The 19,017-nt window shown below is 45.9% G+C and overlaps 1 protein-coding gene across 1 annotated transcript in view; it reads left to right on the top strand.

Annotated features, from left to right (window-relative positions):
• Window positions 1-19,017, top strand: part of LAMA5 (laminin subunit alpha 5) — a 259,245-nt gene that overhangs the window by 198,045 nt on the left and 42,183 nt on the right. The window contains exons 63-67 of the mRNA XM_063959301.1: window positions 2,090-2,243; window positions 3,246-3,379; window positions 4,266-4,428; window positions 13,888-14,016; window positions 14,094-14,248. Coding sequence (XP_063815371.1) covers window positions 2,090-2,243; window positions 3,246-3,379; window positions 4,266-4,428; window positions 13,888-14,016; window positions 14,094-14,248 — 735 coding nt within the window. The remainder of the gene's footprint in view (window positions 1-2,089; window positions 2,244-3,245; window positions 3,380-4,265; window positions 4,429-13,887; window positions 14,017-14,093; window positions 14,249-19,017) is intronic.

Genomic DNA, 19,017 nt, shown 5'->3' on the forward strand with positions numbered 1-19,017 from the left:
TCTGCAGTAATGATGGTTAATTTATATCTAGAGTAACTTTATGTGGTCTGTTGATTAAATCTGAAAACAAGGGGTTAAAGCAAGTCTGCTTTTGACTTTTTTGATGGGTTAACACGTTTGAAAAAAAACACATCTATCTATCTATCTATCTATCTATCTATCTATCTATCTATCTATCTATCTTGTAAATATAAACTCTCTTCCTCTGTAATGTTGTTTGCTAGATACATTCTTGTAAAGGGTGTATCTAGAACTCCCCTTTCCTGCAGTCCCCCTATTGCCAAAGAGAGCTATTCCTTTAAGTTCTTTTCACTTGTAGATAGATCACTTTAAATGTAGATTGTTTAAACATAGTGGAGGTAGCTGTTTTATAGGATGAACGTCAGGGTATCTATTCACTGGGAGTTGCTCTTATCACTGCCATATAGGGGTATATTCAATTGGCGTTGGATCCATTCCGACATGCATTTGTCGGAATGGATCCGACAAATGCATTTGTCGGAATGGATCCGACAACCCCTATTCTATCCCATCTCAATTCGACTTTTTCAAGTTGAATTGAGATGAGGAACCCAGAGGAGGAGAGGGGAGAGGGGGGAAGACCAGCGGGGGACAGCCGCCGGCAGCCAGAGGAGATCAGCGCTAACAGTAGCGCTGCAGGAGGATGTCACACAGCCGCCCGACCTCACGGCAGTGTCCACCCGGGTGGACGCTGCCGAGAGCGGCACAGCTGTGTGACATCCTGCTGCAGTGCTACTGTAGCGCTGATCTTCCCTGTATGCCCGCCGACTGTCCCCCCGTCTCCCTGCGGCTCCCCCCCCTCTCCTCCTCTGGGTCCGCATCTCAGTCCGACATCTTTTGATGTCGGAATGAGATGGTCGAAAAGGGGCCCAAAACATGTCGGTTTTAGCCCCGTTTTCGACAAGTACGTGGATCGGCAGCTATTCCGCCGATCCACGTGCTTTTCGACAAGTCGAATTTAGGGATATATTGAATAGGTCGAATCAGGATACGACCTTAAAAAGTCGAAAACTGCCGTCTTTTCGACAGACAGCAGTTTTCGACTTCAATTGAATATACCCCATAGTGGCTGATATAGGGTTTGACTACAGATGCGAGTGCAGGAATCACAAGCTGCATGCAGGTCGCCGCCAGTAACATATGGACATGTCTTACATCACATACACCTGTATTTGTAACAGTTTGTTTTGCTTGTGAAATACGCATTCACCTTTTAAATTTCAATAAAACCCAAATAATTTCTACAATATAACAAATACAATGCTCCCTCCCCATCTCATCTCTATAGGTTGTTAGTGGCCAGCATGGGTATATTTTATACCCTAACTCTACCTTGCAAAGACTAAACAGACATTAATGGACAAATTTACATTAGAGTAGCACAAATGCTTAACATATAATATATATATTTTTTTATTTACCATTGAATAAGTACAGATATGTCCTCGTACATCTTGCCTCAATACATTCCGCAGCTGAACAAGCCTGGCGTGAGTGAGATGACAGATCCCGTGCAACCCCGTTAGCGTCAGGCGTCTTTGTTTTGCGGAAAATGCAGACTCTGTTGATTAAAATGATATGCGGCATGACTATATTCTATGTATGTCTGCAGCTGTATTTGCATACGAAATGGTACGTTACAGTGTTTTCTAGAAAAACACTGTAACCTACCATTTTGTGTGCAAATACAGTACAGCTGCGGTCGCACACAAAATACAGGCATGCTGCATATATAATTTTAATTGCCATAAGCTGCTTGTGCGTCATATTCGCATCATTTTGTGAATAAGACTCCTTTTCATATAAAAAGACACGTAAGGACGCTTACGCTACTGAGTAACGACATGGCGTGGCATGACTAGAAGGGCTGTTATTTTAATGTGCTGGGAGGCTAGATGTAAGTAGACACATCACTGTGAGAGAATTCAGTTATTCTGGGGAGTTGAGTAACGATGATCTGTCATTTGTCAGGGAATAGAAATAAAACTTCATAAGCTGAATGAGATTCTTCCCTTTGTTATGAAAAACAGGTTTGTTCCTCATCTCACTGCCTATTCTTTCCTGACAGGATTCTACAGTATGGGCAGATGTCCATCTTTGTAACAAAGGACAGCTTGCACGAGATTAAAGGAGACAGCATAGCCTTGGGCGAGCAGGGACTACTTAACCTAGACCCCCAGAAAGTTGTATTTTATGTAGGGGGCTACCCTTCAGGATTCAAGGTATATTCATAAATCCATACTCATTTTACATACACCTCACTAACCAGGACTCGCTGACATTGGTGTCCTATTGGTATGGATGCCAGAAGGTGAAGGACTGGTGGCATTTTAAGGTTCCATCATGAACAAAAGTGAAGAGCTGCTTTACAGTCATTTTTAAATGTGGAATTTATACTTCTCTTTACAGTAGCCAAGAACCGAATTGTCTGTTTTCAGCATTAATATGTTGTGATGTCGTTAGAGTATCTATGGGATGTTGTTTGATAATTCTTGGTGTATTTAGTACAATGGATGTAGTTTTTATTTCACTGATTTTAACAGCTGAGATTATTTTTGTATGTATATTTATTAATTAATCAATGGGCTCATGTGAGGCAGCAATGCTAACCATTGTGCCACTGTATTGTTGTTGTCCAGTTTACTAGAAAGTATTAGCCAAAATCCCTACTTGCAATATTTGATGCTCATATTGTGTTATTATGGTATAAGAAAAATGATTACCTGAGACCCTTGACTGCACTAAAATTCTGGTGATTTATGTCATCATTTGGAGAATGTAACACTTTTAGATTCCATGGCTGCAGTGACCTTTTTTTATACTGTGATTATGAGATAATGACGGTCTCAGCCGGAGTCTCTGGTATTGTGTGACATGATGGCGCTAAACAGATTATCACCCAGAATCCCTGGCTGCATTGGATGTGCTAATATGTTGTGACATTTTGTGGTATAAGCAGACTATTTTAAAGTCCCTGCGTGTAGTATATTGTCTGATTACAGAGTATAATACATTATTACTATACCTATCTGGCTGCGGTAATCATAGCACATTTCAGAGTAAAGAATTAATAAATAAGTACTGTAGATTTAACTGTAGCCTGTGCCAGCAAGCTTACCATGTTTTAAGTCTATTGGTCTCAGCCATTGGAACTGAACAATTTGAATGGCAGCCTTTGATTTGGTATATTGCCATTACTATGTCTCCCACTAATCTATTTTCAGCCTCCCGCTTCACTAAATTATCCCAACTACAAAGGTTGCATTGAAATGGATACTCTGAATGAAAAACCCATCAGTCTGTATGACTTTGAGAGAACGTTCCAACTGGACACCACAAAGGATAAGCCTTGTGCAAGGTATATTGTTGCTCAGTACAGCAGTGGTGATTATCTGCACTGCTGATTCTCATGTGAAGGTACCATATCCATCTTCACATGTGTATTTTGTATATTTATTAGGCTGCTGTAAGAAATGTGAGGCTATTTCCACTTCTAAAATCTGTATAATGTAATGTATACTGGGAAACCTAAAGCGTAGTTTATCAAGATTCACTGCATCCAACACAAAATCCACTTCTGACCCCAGCACTGTGAGGGAGCAATGCTAACACCTGTGCCACCCTGCAGCCCATTTGCATTAGCAGGACACTTATACAATATATGTAATGCTGCATCTTCAGAGATCTACCCAAAGTACCAATATTAGGAAAAACTATAGCACACAGTCCTCAAAACCAACATGCCTCTCCTACAGTATATAGCATATTGCACGGTTCTGTACCCTATGATATCTCCCAACTCCATTATCTAAAGCTGAGATGCAGCGAGCTGTGAATCGTGGGAAAACAAGTGCTGTACAATCCAAGGTGCACAGCACAGGCAACCTCTCGCTTCCATGTAATGGTGGATTCTCTTATTTTTTATATGCAAGGATCTTGTTTGATTAAGAAACATTAAGAATACAGATGTCATAATCAATAGCACTATGTGTCTTACACTGTAACCAATGTAAATCTTGACCATAGGACACTTGGAAGTTGTAGAGCAGGACATATGCCCTCCTTGGCTTTGCTCTAAATCAGTCACTGTCTACATACTGTTCATGAATTGCTATATGAAATGATAGGTTGCAGTAGGGCATACATGTCTATATACATCTGAGCTGAGCCTCAGTGGTTGAGAAAGCATACGTAAAGGCATGTGTAAATATGACCATATGACCATATAACCATATTTTTAATAGGTCAAAATCAACCGGAGACCCATGGCTTACTGATGGGTCTTACTTTGAAGGAACAGGATATGCAGAGATAAAGCTAGAGACTCTTCCAGGACCTTCCAAGAGGTTTGAGCTGGATGTGCGCTTAGTTTCATACAATGGTATCCTCTTCTTCCTCGATGCAGTGGTAAGCAAATGGATGTTATATTTGGGTTTCAAAGCTCTAGCTAAGACCATCATTACAGTGCCAACATATTAAACACCGATTGACAGAAAATGCTCATTCGTTCATATTAGACCCGCCCAAGAGGAGCACTAACAGTTTACCTACCAGCATGTTTTTTTACTGTAGGAGGAGCACCCAGAGGAATCCAGAACACCCAGAGGAAACCCACACAAACACTGGACGAGCATACACACTCCATGCAGGCAGCAGCTTAGTTGCAATAGAATTCATTATCCCAGCACTGTGAGGCAGCAATGCTAGCCACTGTACCTGTGCCTCCGTGTGGCTTATTTCTAAGAGAAATTTTCATATTGCTGTAATATATTGGTTTCCACATGCATTCCAGGAACTTTTAATATAATGTACATTGCTTTATATTTCTCACTATTTCATCCTGTTCTTAAGGCACAGTTCACTTTTGTTGCCGCGGGATACAACACAAACTTGTTTTTTGGAGCAGTGTCCTATTTCAAGTCAATGACTATTTAGTTTTTTTTGTAAAGGTTGCAGTTGGGAACCAGTGACATCACTGACCACACTGCCCCCGTTCACTAGGGACCAGTGATATTACCAGTATTCAACAGCACATTTTGACAATATCATTGGTAGCCAGTGAATTGATGGTCTGCATTCTCCTGAACATTGGTGCAATAAAAAAAAAAAAAATATCTACACATTTTGATGGGAAAAGAGTCCTTCTTACTGTCAGCTTGCTGTAGGCCTAATTCAGACCTGATTGCAGCAGTAAAATTGTTCTCTAATGGGCAAAACCATGTGCACTGTAGGGGGGCAGATATAACGTGCAGAGAGAGTTAGATTTGGGTGACGTGTGTTCAAACTGAAATCTAAATTGCAGTGTAAAAATAAAGCAGCCAGTATTTATCCTGCACAGAAACAAAATAACTCACCAAAATGTAACTCTCTCTGCACATGTTATATCTGCCCCCCCTGCAGTGCACATGGTTTTGCCCATTACAGAACAATTTTGCTGCTGCGATCAGGTCTGAATTAGGCCCTATGATTGTTGACTTTGAGATACTCTGTTATTTTTCTCTGACGTCCTAGTGGATGCTGGGAACTCCGTAAGGACCATGGGGAATAGACGGGCTGCGCAGGAGACTGGGCACTCTAAAAAAAAAAAAAAGATTAGGTACTATCTGGTGTGCACTGGCTCCTCCCTCTGTGCCCCTCCTCCAGACCTCAGTTAGAATCTGTGCCCGGCCAGAGCTGGGTGCTCCTAGTGGGCTCTCCTGAGCTTACTAGAAAAGAAAGTATTTTTAGGTTTTTTATTTTCAGTGAGTTTCTGCTGGCAACAGACTCACTGCTACGTGGGACTAAGGGGAGAGAAGCAAACCTACCTGCTTGCAGCTAGCTTGTGCTTCTTAGGCTACTGGACACCATTAGCTCCAGAGGGTTCGAACACAGGCACCTGTCCTCGATCGTCCGTTCCCGGAGCCGCGCCGCCGTCCCCCTCGCAGAGCCAGAAGAACAGAAGCTGGAAGACGTCAAAATCGGCGGCTGAAGACTCCTGTCTTCATTAAGGTAGCGCACAGCACCGCTGCTGTGCGCCATTGCTTCCAGCACACTTACACACTCCGGTCACTGTAGGGTGCAGGGCGCTGGGGGGGCGCCCTGGGCTGCAATTGAGATACCTTTGGCACAAAATCATACATATATACAGTCTAGCACTGTATATATGTAAAAACCCCCGCCATTATTATACACTGAAAGCGGGACAGAAGCCCGCCACTGAGGGGGCTGGGCCTTCTTCCTCAGCACACCAGCGCCATTTTCCCTTCACAGCTCCGCTGGAAGCACGCTCCCCAGGCTCTTCCCTGCAGTATCCAGGTACAAGACGGGTTAAAAAGAGAGGGGGGACACATAAATTTAGGCGCAAATCGATACAGACAAGCAGCTATTGGTAAAATCACTTATTAGCAGTGTAAATCCCTGTGTTATATAGCGCTGTGGTGTGTGCTGGCATACTCTCTCTCTGTCTCCCCAAAGGACTTTGTGGGGTCCTGTCCTCAGTCTGAGCATTCCCTGTTTGTGTGCGGTGTGTCGGTACGGCTGTGTCGACATGTTTGATGAGGAAGGTTACGTGGAGGCGGAGCAAGGGCAGATAAGTGTGGTATCGCCCCCGTCGGGCCGACACCAGATTGGATGGATATGTGGAAGGTCTTAAATGACAATGTAAACTCCTTACATAAAAGGTTTGATGACGCTGCAGCCTTGGGACAGCCGGGGTCTCAGCCCGCCCCTGCCCAGGCGACTCAGAAACCGTCTCGGGCTCATAAACGCCCTCTAGCTCAGATGGTTGACACTGATGCCGACACGGAGTCCGACTCCAGTGTCGACGATGATGAGGCACATTTACATTCTAAAATGACTAAGGCCATCCGATACATGATTATTGCAATGAAATATGTATTACACATTTCTGAGAGTAACCCGGTTAATACCAAAAGGGTTTATATGTTTGGGGAGAAAAAGCAGCCAGTGACTTTTCCCCCATCTGATGAATTAAATTAATTGTGTGAAGAAGCGTGGAGTTCCCCTGATAGGAAACTAGTGATTTCTAAGAGGTTACTGATGGCGTACCCTTTCCTGCCAACGGACAGGTTACGTTGGGAAACATCCCCTAGGGTGTACAAGGCTCTGACACGCTTATCTAAAAAGGTGGCCCTGCCGTCTCAGGATACGGCCGCCCTAAAGGAGCCTGCGGATAGAAAGCAGGAAGCTATCCTGAAGTCGGTGTATACACACTCTGGTACTCTACTGAGACCTGCTATTGCTTCAGAAAAAAACTTTTTTATCAGGCGCTAATATCAAATGCTATAAAAAACCCTTTTGGATAAAATAACAATCAGCTGCAAAAAGTTAATGACCTGGGGTTAGCAGGTCAATCAAATTGCACTGGGCCACCCAAGTGCAATTAACCACAAAACTCCAATTGTTAGAAACTTTTGCGCTATATTCTAAATTTATATGATATGGCTGACAAAAATAACAGACTCCTATTGAATTAAAAATATTTAATAATATATGAATAATCACAAATCATAAAACAAGACCGGTCTTAGTAGTTTAAACATCTAAGATGACAAGTATATATACTTTCCAATAAAAGGAGGTGAACTTAAGCATATTCTGTGCACAGAGGTGTAAAAACTAGCTTTATAGCTAAATGACTTGATTTGCAAAGTAAAAAAAAATAGATCAAGTGTAGCTGCTGGTAGAACCCGTATAATAGATGTTTCCAATAGACAGTCACTTTGTATCAAAGTTCCTTTGAATGTAATAATCCAACATAGGTCAGTAAAATGAAATAAGAGCCGTTTTCAACCGGAATCTTACGTGAGGTGTGAGCAAGTAGTATCAGCAGGAGTACATCCCGACGTCCACCACACTGGCTTCTAGCTGCGGGGAAAACGGCACCTGCACTGGCGCCTGCTACAACCTGTCCTGCTCGGTCTGAATGCTCCACAGGTCTCCACCTCTACGTGCCGTTTGCGGGCACCGGTGAGCGGCTCCTCTCCACTCAAGAATAAACAACCAGCAGATGAATGCTGCGGCCGGTATGTACTACGGGTCTAACTCCAGCTGGGGTCCAACAGTTCAGCTTCTGACGCGTTTCGCTCCTCCCACAGGGGCTTCCTCAAAGAATGGTTGTTTTATTCTTTGTGGTACCGAAACCGGACGGTTCAGTGAGACCCATTCTGAATTTAAAGTCCTTGAACACTTATATAAAGAAATTCAAGTTCAAAATGGAATCGCTCAGAGCGGTGATTGCAAGCCTGGAAGAGGGGGATTTTATGGTGTCGCTGGACATCAAAGATGCTTACTTGCATGTCCCCATTTACCCACCTCACCAGGAGTACCTCAGATTTGTGGTACAGGACTGTCATTACCAATTCCGGACGTTGTCGTTTGGCCTGTCCACGGCACCGAGAATATTTACCAAGGTAATGGCCGAAGGGAGTTATAATTATCCCGTACTTGGACGATCTCCTCATAAAGGCGAGGTCCAGGGAGCAGTTGTTGATCAGCGTAACACTCTCTCACGAAGTGTTACTACAGCACGGTTGGATTCTAAATGTTCCAAAGTCGCAGCTGATTCCTACGACGCGTCTGCTTTTCCTGGGCATGATTCTGGACACAGAACAGAAGAAGGTGTTTCTCCCGGTGGAAAAGGCCCAGGAATTAGCATCTCTGGTCAGGGACCTCCTGAAACCAAAACAGGTATCGGTGCATCACTGCACGCGAGTCCTGGGAAAGATGGTGGCTTCATACGAAGCCATTCCCTTCGGCAGGTTCCATGCGAGGATCTTTCAGTGGGATCTGTTGGACAAGTGGTCCGGATCGCATCTTCAGATGCATCGGCTGATCACCCTGTCCCCGAGGGCCAGGGTGTCTCTTCTGTGGTGGCTGCAGAGTGCTCACCTTCTCGAGGGCCGCAGGTTCGGCATACAGGACTGGGTCCTGGTGACTACGGATGCAAGCCTCCGAGGGTGGGGGGCAGTCACTCAGGGAAGAAACTTCCAAGGGCTGTGGTCAAGTCTGGAGACTTCTCTACACATAAATATACTGGAACTAAGGGCCATTTACAACGCCCTGAGTCTAGCAGAGCCTTTGCTTCAAAACCGGCCAGTGCTGATTCAGTCAGACAACATCACGGCGGTCGCCCATGTAAACCGCCAGGGCGGCACAAGAAGCAGGATGGCAATGGCGGAAGCCACAAGGATTCTTCGATGGGCGGAGAATCACGTGCAAGCACTATCAGCAGTGTTCATTCCGGGAGTGGACAACTGGGAAGCAGACTTCCTCAGCAGACACGACCTCCACCCGGGAGAGTGGGAACTTCATCAAGAAGTTTTCCAACTGATTGCAAACCGATGGGAACTGCCACAGGTGGACATGATGGCGTCCCGCCTCAACAAAAAGCTAAAACGTTATAGCGCCAGGTCAAGGGACCCTCAGGCGATAGCTGTGGACGCCCTAGTGACACCGTGGGTGTACCAGTCGGTATATGTGTTTCCTCCTCTTCCTCTCATACCAAAGGTGCTGAGAATAGTAAGAAAGAGAGGAATAAGAACAATACTCATTGTTCCGGACTGGCCAAGAAGGACTTGGTACCCGGAACTGCAAGAAATGCGCACAGAGGACCCATGGCCTCTGCCTCTCAGACAGGACTTGTTGCAACAAGGGCCCTGTCTGTTCCAAGACTTACCGCGGCTGCGTTTGACAGCATGGCGGTTGAACGCCGGATCCTAGCGGAAAAAGGCATTCCAGATGAAGTTATTCCTACGCTGATAAAAGCTAGGAAAGATGTGACAGCAAAACATTATCACCGTATATGGCGGACGTATGTTGCTTGGTGTGAGGCCAGGAAGGCCCCTACGGAGGAATTCCAGCTGGGTCGATTCCTGCACTTCCTACAGTCAGGGGTGACTATGGGCCTAAAATTGGGGTCCATAAAGGTCCAGATTTCGGCCCTGTCCATTTTCTTTCAAAGAGAACTGGCTTCACTGCCTGAGGCTCAGACTTTTGTAAAGGGAGTGCTGCATATTCAGCCCCCTTTTGTGCCACCAGTGGCACCCTGGGATCTTAACGTTGTGTTGGATTTCCTGAAATCACACTGGTTTGAGCCACTTAAAACCGTGAAACTAAAATATCTTACGTGGAAAGTGGTCATGCTGTTGGCCTTGGCATCGGCTAGGCGGGTGTCGGAATTGGCGGCTTTGTCATGTAAAAGCCCATATCTGATCTTCCATATGGACAGGGCAGAATTGAGGACTCGTCCCCAATTTCTCCCAAAGGTGGTGTCATCGTTTCATTTGAACCAACCTATTGTGGTGCCTGCGGCTACTAGGGACTTGGGGGACTCCAAGTTGCTGGACGTAGTCAGGGCTTTGAAGATATATGTTTCCAGAACGGCTGGAGTCAGGAAGACTGACTCGCTGTTTATCTTGCATGCACCCAACAAGCTGGGTGCTCCTGCTTCAAAGAAAACTATTGCTCGCTGGATCTGTAGCACGATTCAGCAGGCTCATTCTGCGGCTGGATTGCCGCATCCAAAATCGGTAAAAGCACATTCCACGAGGAAGGTGGGCTCTTCTTGGGCGGCTGCCCGAGGGGTCTCGGCATTACAGCTTTGCCGAGCTGCTACTTGGTCGGGTTCAAACACATTTGCAAAGTTCTACAAGTTTGATACCCTGGCTGAGGAGGACCTTGTGTTTGCTCATTCGGTGCTGCAGAGTCATCCGCACTCTCCCGCCCGTTTGGGAGCTTTGGTATAATCCCCATGGTCCTTACGGAGTTCCCAGCATCCACTAGGACGTCAGAGAAAATAAGAATTTACTCACCGGTAATTCTATTTCTCGTAGTCCGTAGTGGATGCTGGGCGCCCGTCTCAAGTGCGGACTCTCTGCAATACATGTATATAGTTATTGCTTAACTAAGGGTTATTGTTATGAGCCATCCGTTTAGTAAGGCCCAGTTGTTGTTCATACTGTTAACTGGGTATAGTTATCACAAGTTGTACGGTGTGATTGGTGTGGCTGGTATGAGTCTTACCCTGGATTCAAAATTTCCTTTCCTTTTAATGTCAGCTCTTCCGGGCACAGTTTCCCTAACTGAGGTCTGGAGGAGGGGCATAGAGGGAGGAGCCAGTGCACACCAGATAGTACCTAATCTTTTTTTAGAGTGCCCAGTCTCCTGCGGAGCCCGTCTATTCCCCATGGTCCTTACGGAGTTCCCAGCATCCACTACGGACTACGAGAAATAGAATTACCGGTGAGTAAATTCTTATTATAGTGGGACGATTCAGAGGATACTAACATTGACTTAAATTTCTTGGGCCAAAGAGGACACAGTTCAAACTACATGGATAATGGAGAATTAGGAGTTATAAAGTCATCCATCACATAATAAAGTTTGTAAAGACCCAAGCAATGGAAATGTGATTTTTTTTTTGTTGTTGTTGAAAATATATTTATTGAAGATTTCCAGCATTTTACAAAAGGAAATTACATTGTGAAAAAACATAGCAGGTGTACATGCGTACATATACAGGCAGGTACTATGGAAGAAATATATCACTAACATAAGATACATTTCCAGAGGGCGAAAGTGTCAAACGTCATTAATAATAGGAGATGACATATATCATGAAACTTTGCACATTAATAAAACATTGTGAGCCATGAAACTGAGCCAAGTGTGACGTGTGACAATTAAAGAAAGGCAAGTCGTTACAACATCAGACTAACCAATATAATACAAGTCAGAATCAAACATAAACACAAGTCAAAAACAGTAAAGAGAAGAGAAGTGAGGGAGTGGGGAAGGAATGGAGATTGGATCCATTGTAATTAACCGTTTGCTCTGGTAGCTCCTCCTATGCTACGCTATCCCTACCTCTATCTTACCGCAGTCCGGGATGGGGAAGATGATCTGTGTCTCCCGCTTCTACGGGGCTCTTGTCCACCTTCTGCTGCTGGTAATGCTGATAGCAGGTGGGTGCCCAGAAAGTACGTCCTGCTGTGAATGATGTTCCGTGCAACTCCACTATCCGTGGGAAAGGATGGTCTGTTTCTCCCGTTTTTACGGGTCTCTTATCCAGCTCCTGCCGCTAGTGATGTTGGTAGCGGCGGGCGCCCGGAATTTGCATCCCGCTGTAGCTGGTGTTCAACGCTTTTCATGCGCCATGGCGCACTTTGTCAAGGATCCTTGAAAAAGTGGTCCACAGCGCATGAAACATGTTGGAAGCATAAGGAGAAAGGAGAGGACCATAAACCGAAGCTCAGCATTGGCACACCCGACCGCATTGAATACCAGCTACAGCAGGACGCGTTTCATGCACTGTGGCGCACTTTGTCAAGGAAACATGTTGGAAGCATAAGGAGAAAGGAGAGGACCACAAACTGAAGCTCAGCATTGGCGCACCCGACCGTGTTGAACACCAGCTACAGCGGGACTCAACTTCCGGGCACCCGCCGCTACCAACATCACAGGCAGCAGAAGGTGGATAAGAGACCTATGAAAACGGGAGAAACAGACCATCCTTCTCCCGGATTGTGGAACCGCACGGAACATCAGTCACAGCAGGACGTACTTTCTGGGCACCCGCCTGCTATCAGCATTCCCAGCAGCGGGAGGTGGACAAGAGCCCCGTAGAAGGGAGAGACACAGATCATCTTCCCCATCCCGGACTGCAGTAAGATAGAGGTAGGGATAGCGTAGCATAGGAGGAGCTACCAGAGCAAACGGTTAATTACAACGGATCCAATCTCCATTTTCCACTACTTGCTCTCAAAAGAGTGTAAACATTTTTATCAATAGGTTATAGTTCTTGTTTCTTTTTACAGGTGCCACAATAAGTTAGTAATACACTAAGCACTAATTTTTCCAAGCAATGGAAATACTATGCATCAATAATTTATTATATCCCCATAAAGAATAGATAGGGATGATGTACTGTATGTCTCTTATTAAACATGATTATCTGATTATCATATATAGATTTCTAGGTGTATGTGCAGAAAATGATGCTTAGTTTAGTGTAATTGATCCTGTACCTACAGATGTGTCCCTCCTCAGGGTTTTCGCCTTCCATGTGCATATGCTTTGTGGCAGCCAATACCTGCAGCCTGCTGTGACTAGTCACGGTGTGTGTACCGTACGCACCATACATTCGTATGGAAGCAGATGCTTACACACGTGCCTCACGGATAGTCGTGGGCACACTATTCGAGGCAAGCAAGTTGCATTTGCCATGAATAGAACTTAAGGTGAGCCTGTCCACATCTGTATAGGATTTTCCAGAATGGCACTCGACATGGCAATGAAAGTACATTTTTTTGGTCCTAAAAGTGCAATAAATTGATCATAATACAGATTAGCATAGTTGAGAAATCATCCAGATCTTGCAGCTTTCAAACATTCAAAAATTCTAAATGTTTTGCAGTGTCTGTGTTTTTATTTTAATACTGTTTTACATTTTATAGTTCTGTATGTGTTTTTGCTGGAACTATTTATTCAGTAAGCATTGCCACTTGCTTATATTAAATTTTATTTAATAATGGTCTGTCTTTGTGTTTTTAAATAATTCACTTGAGTTCATCTTAGCTTTTGGGGTGCAACATTTATGCAGTAATATTTTTGGGGTGTTAATTGGTTTATAATTGCATTTAAGGATATGTCGGTGAATACCAACTCTTGAAATAAATCAGCGGTTTCAGTATTTAGTAATATTAGTCACTTTTCAACATAGCAAATGTATTTTGTTTGAATTAACCCTTTTACACCCAGGCGAGTCTTGTCATAACAAATGCGAAAAAATGAGTACACACAAAGCCTTACAGACCTTTTCACTGACTAGGTAAACCTCTTATGCAGTGTCATGTTCCATTTCTCTAGGATCAGTTTGTGTGCCTCGCGGCTCAGGAAGGCAAGCTCACCCTGTACTATAATGCTGGAAGTGGAACAGAGAAAGCAAAACCAATAGAATCAACCCAGCTGTTCGTCAGCAGTGCCAGCTCTAAAGCGGTAAAGTCAAACTAACTATTGTCTTGTCTGTTACCTGTAGTATAGGCATATTGACAATTGTTGTGCTTCTACTTCAGATCCAGGTAATTGTGGCTCTGATCAGTGGGAAGAGACGGATATTTGTTCGTCTTGAGAGAACGACTATATTTAGTGTGGAGTATGATGGAGGTAGTTTGGAAACTTCCCAATACTTATACCTTGGAGGACTTCCATCTGAGAAACTTCCAGAGAGGTGAGTTGAAGTAGCGCAGATCGTGCTTACCTATCTGTTTCTTTTAGGTACACAAATTAGCCTACAGTAAGCCATTCATTTTGATTTGTATTGGTGCTGATTTTCTTCATGTATTTGATTGTATTTCCTCTTCCATCTCATCGGGAGACACTAGAATACTCTGGGTTAAAATGGTCTGCTCAGTATCATTTACTAAACGGTTAACTAAACCCAGACTAAGCACCGCCCTCTCACCTCTACCAGACCAGGGAAAAGGGAGGGGGTCATTATCTGCCTCTGCCCTGGAGCATCATTGCGGGAGCCTGGCATGCAGTCCATTGGCACCATTTCTCCCAGATGCATGTTTAAATTAGGCTCTGCCCCTTATGTTTAAAAGTCTGTGGCAGGCTTTCTGCTGATGCTGCTGAACCACTTGTAGGGTGATTCTAAAGCCACTAAGCAGGCTCTCTGTTTCATCTTTGGACTGTGGAGGATTTTTACTTTCTTTGTGAATTGCATGTTTGTCTGAAATTTCTTTCTGGTAATTTCTTTTCTCTTGACAGTGTATGTTTAATTTTTTTGCCTGCCTTTGCGTTACATTATGCCTGTTCCAAGTGTGTGGGAAATGACCCTTTGGTAACCTAGAAACAGATGTCCTCTTTGCAGCTAGAGACCAAGGTCCACAGTCAGCGCATGTCTAGGGGATTTCTCAGCCAGACTGTCATGAGTGATTGGGCTAGGTCTGTGGTGCAGGCCGTTGCTGAATTAACCTGGGAAGTAAATCGCCAGTCAGAAATGAGTCATTCCACCCTCCACCCTCCTAGTTCCCTCCCAACGTCCTCAGGAGGGAACTGGGAGGGACCTCCCAGGAACTGCAGTGAGCACATAATATTAATATTAGGCTTTCTAGGGTCTCTTCTTCTATGGAGACCGCAGGTCACAACACCGGCCCCTAAATCCCGCCCGCTCACAATCCCAATGGTCGGCATGCCGACCAACACGGACCATTCCACAACACCCATAGAGTGGGACTAGAACCTGTGGCGAGCGCAGCAAAGGGCTTGTTGCGCTCTACACCTCTACACCCCCATTCCCCACCAAGAACCCCCCCCCCCCTCCCCCCGACAGGCATTTTGCTGCCAGGATACAGACGTCTGTGTGCTGACCAGCGGTCTCCTGATCTGCGATCGCGCATACCCAACCCGCTGTAGGCTATGTTACTTAAAGTAGGCATTATTACTAGAAAGAGGAATGGTGCTCCGAGACATAAAAACAGATGGAAATCCTATTTCTCTGACGTCCTAGTGGATGCTGGGTACTCCGTAAGGACCATGGGGAATAGACGGGCTCCGCAGGAGACTGGGCACTCTTAAAAGAAAGATTAGGTACTATATCTGGTGTGCACTGGCTCCTCCCTCTATGCCCCTCCTCCAGACCTCAGTTAGACTCTGTGCCCGGCCAGAGCTGGATGCACCTAGTGGGCTCTCCTGAGCTTACTAGAAAAGAAAGTATTTGTTAGGTTTTTTATTTTCAGTGAGATCTGCTGGCAACAGACTCACTGCTACGAGGGACTGAGGGGAGAGAAGCAAACCTACCTGCTTGCAGCTAGCTTGTGCTTCTAAGACTACTGGACACCATTAGCTCCAGAGGGATCGAACACAGGGCCCGACCTCGATCGTCCGTTCCCGGAGCTGCGCCGCCATCCCCCTTGCAGAGCCAGAAGACGGAAGAACCAGGAGAAAATCGGCGGCTGAAGACTCCGGTCTTCAATAAAGTAGCGCACAGCACTACAGCTGTGCGCCATTGCTCCCACAGCACACCAAACGCTCCGGTCACTGGTGGGTGCAGGGCGCTGGGCTGCAATAAGTATACCTTTTGGCAAATGTGCACATAATACAGTTATAAACTGTATACGTGCCTAATCCCCCGCCATTAACATTATTAAAAAAGCGGGAGAAGCCCGCCGCGGAGGGGGCGGGGCTATCTCCCTCAGCACACCGGCACCATTTTCTCTTCACAGCTCCGCTGGAAGGACGCTCCCCAGGCTCTCCCCTGCAGTATACATTACAAGAAGGGTAAAAAAGAGAGGGGGGGCACATAAATTTAGGCGCAAAAGGTGATATAAGCAGCTATTGGGGGAAAATTCACTTTGTGTTAGTGTAAATCCCTCTGTTATATAGCGCTCTGGTGTGTGCTGGCATACTCTCTCTCTGTCTCCCCAAAGGACTTTGTGGGGTCCTGTCCTCAGTCAGAGCATTCCCTGTGTGTGTGCGGTGTGTCGGTACGGCTGTGTCGACATGTTTGATGAGGACGCTTACGTGGAGGCGGAGCAGGAGCCGATAAGTGTGATGTCGCCCCCTGCGGGGCCGACACCAGAGTGGATGGATATGTGGAAGGTATTAACCGACAGTGTCAACTTCTTGCATAAAAGGTTCGATGACGTAACAGCTTTGGGACAGCCGGCATCTCAGCCCGCGCCTGCCCAGGCGTCTCAGAGGCCATCAGGGGCTCAAAAACGCCCGCTACCTCAGATGGCAGACACAGATGTCGACACCAGTGAGTCTGACTCCAGTGTAGATGAGGATGAGACAAATGTACAGTCCACAAGGGCCATCCGATGCATGATTACGGCAATGAAAAATGTGTTGCACATTTCTGACATTAACCCGGTTACCACTAAAAAGGGTATTATGTTTGGGGAGAAAAAGCAGCCAGTGACTTTTCCCCCATCTGATGAGTTAAATGAATTGTGTGAAGAAGCATGGTGTTCCCCAGATAAGAAATTAGTGATTTCTAAGAGGTTACTAATGGCGTACCCTTTCCCGCCAACGGACAGGTTACGTTGGGAAACATCCCCTAGGGTGGACAAGGCGCTCACACGCTTATCAAAAAAGGTGGCACTGCCGTCTCAGAACACGGCCGCCTTAAAGGAGCCTGCAGATAGAAAGCAGGAGAGGCTATCCTGAAGTCTGTGTATACACACTCAGGTACTATACTGAGACCTGCAATTGCTTCAGCATGGATGTGTAGTGCTGCAGCTGCTTGGTCTGATACCCTGTCAGATAACATTGATTCCCTTGACAGGGATACTATTTTGCTAACCATAGAGCATATTAAAGACGTCGTCTTATATATGAGGGATGCACAGAGGGACATTTGCCGGCTGGCATCTAGAATTAATGCAATATCCATTTCTGCCAGGAGAGTATTATGGACTCGGCAGTGGACAGGTGATGCTGATTCTAAAAGGCACATGGAGGTTTTGCCTTATAAGGGTGAGGAATTGTTTGGGGACGGTCTCTCGGACCTCGTATCCACAGCAACAGCTGGGAAGTCGACTTTTTTACCTCAGGTTCCCTCACAGCCTAAGAAAGCACCGTATTATCAAGTACAGTCCTTTCGGCCTCAGAAAGGCAAGCGGGTCAGAGGCGCGTCCTTTCTGCCCAGAGGCAGGGGTAGAGGGAAAAAGCTGCACCAGACAGCCAGTTCCCAGGAACAAAAATCCTCCCCTGCTTCCACTAAGTCCACCGCATGACGCTGGGGCTCCACAGGTGGAGCCAGGTGCGGTGGGGGCGCGTCTCCGGAACTTCAGCGACCAGTGGGTTCGCTCACAGGTGGATCTCTGGGTTCTACAAGTGGTATCTCAGGGATACAAGCTGGAGTTCGAGGCGTCTCCCCCTCGCCGTTACCTCAAATCAGCCTTGCCAGCTGCTCCCAAGGAAAGGGAGGTAGTACTGGCGGCAATTCACAAGCTGTACCTTCAGCAGGTGATAATCAAAGTTCCCCTCCTTCAACAGGGACGGGGTTACTATTCCACAATGTTTGTGGTACCGAAACCAGACGGTTCGGTGAGACCCATTCTTAATTTGAAATCCTAGAACACTTATATAAGGAAGTTCAAGTTTAAAATGGAATCGCTCAGGGCGGTTATTGCAAGCCTGGAAGAGGGGGATTTTATGGTGTCACTGGACATCAAGGATGCTTACCTACATGTCCCCATTTACCCACCTCACCAGGAGTACCTCAGATTTGTGGTACAGGACTGTCATTACCAATTCCAGACGTTGCCGTTTGGTCTGTCCACGGCACCGAGGGTATTTACCAAGGTAATGGCCGAAATGATGATACTCCTTCGAAAGAAGGGAGTTATAATTATCCCGTACTTGGACGATCTCCTTATAAAGGCAAGGTCCAAGGAGCAGTTGTTAGTCGGAGTAGCACTATCTCGGGAAGTGCTACAACAGCACGGCTGGATTCTGAATATCCCAAAGTTGCAGTTGATTCCTACGACGCGTCTGCTGTTCTTGGGCATGATTCTGGACACAGAACAGAAGAAGGTGTTTCTCCCGGAGGAGAAGGCCCAGGAATTGTCATCTCTGGTCAGGGACCTCCTGAATCCAAAACAGGTGTCGGTGCATCACTGCACGCGAGTCCTGGGAAAGATGGTAGCTTCTTAGGAAGCAATTCCCTTCGGCAGGTTCCATGCAAGGATCTTTCAGTGGGATCTGTTAGACAAGTGGTCCGGATCGCATCTTCAGATGCATCGGTTGATCACCCTGTCCCCGAGGGCCAGGGTGTCTCTGCTGTGGTGGCTGCAGAGTGCTCATCTTCTCGAGGGCCGCAGATTCGGCATTCAGGACTGGGTCCTGGTGACCACGGATGCAAGCCTCCGAGGTTGGGGGGCAGTCACTCAAGGAAGAAACTTCCAAGGACAGTGGTCGAGTCAGGAGACTTCCTTACACATAAATATTCTGGAACTAAGGGCCATTTACAATGCCCTGAGTCAAGCA

This window comes from Pseudophryne corroboree, chromosome 3 (assembly GCF_028390025.1).
Source record: "Pseudophryne corroboree isolate aPseCor3 chromosome 3, aPseCor3.hap2, whole genome shotgun sequence".
In the NCBI taxonomy this organism is placed as follows: domain Eukaryota; kingdom Metazoa; phylum Chordata; class Amphibia; order Anura; family Myobatrachidae; genus Pseudophryne; species Pseudophryne corroboree.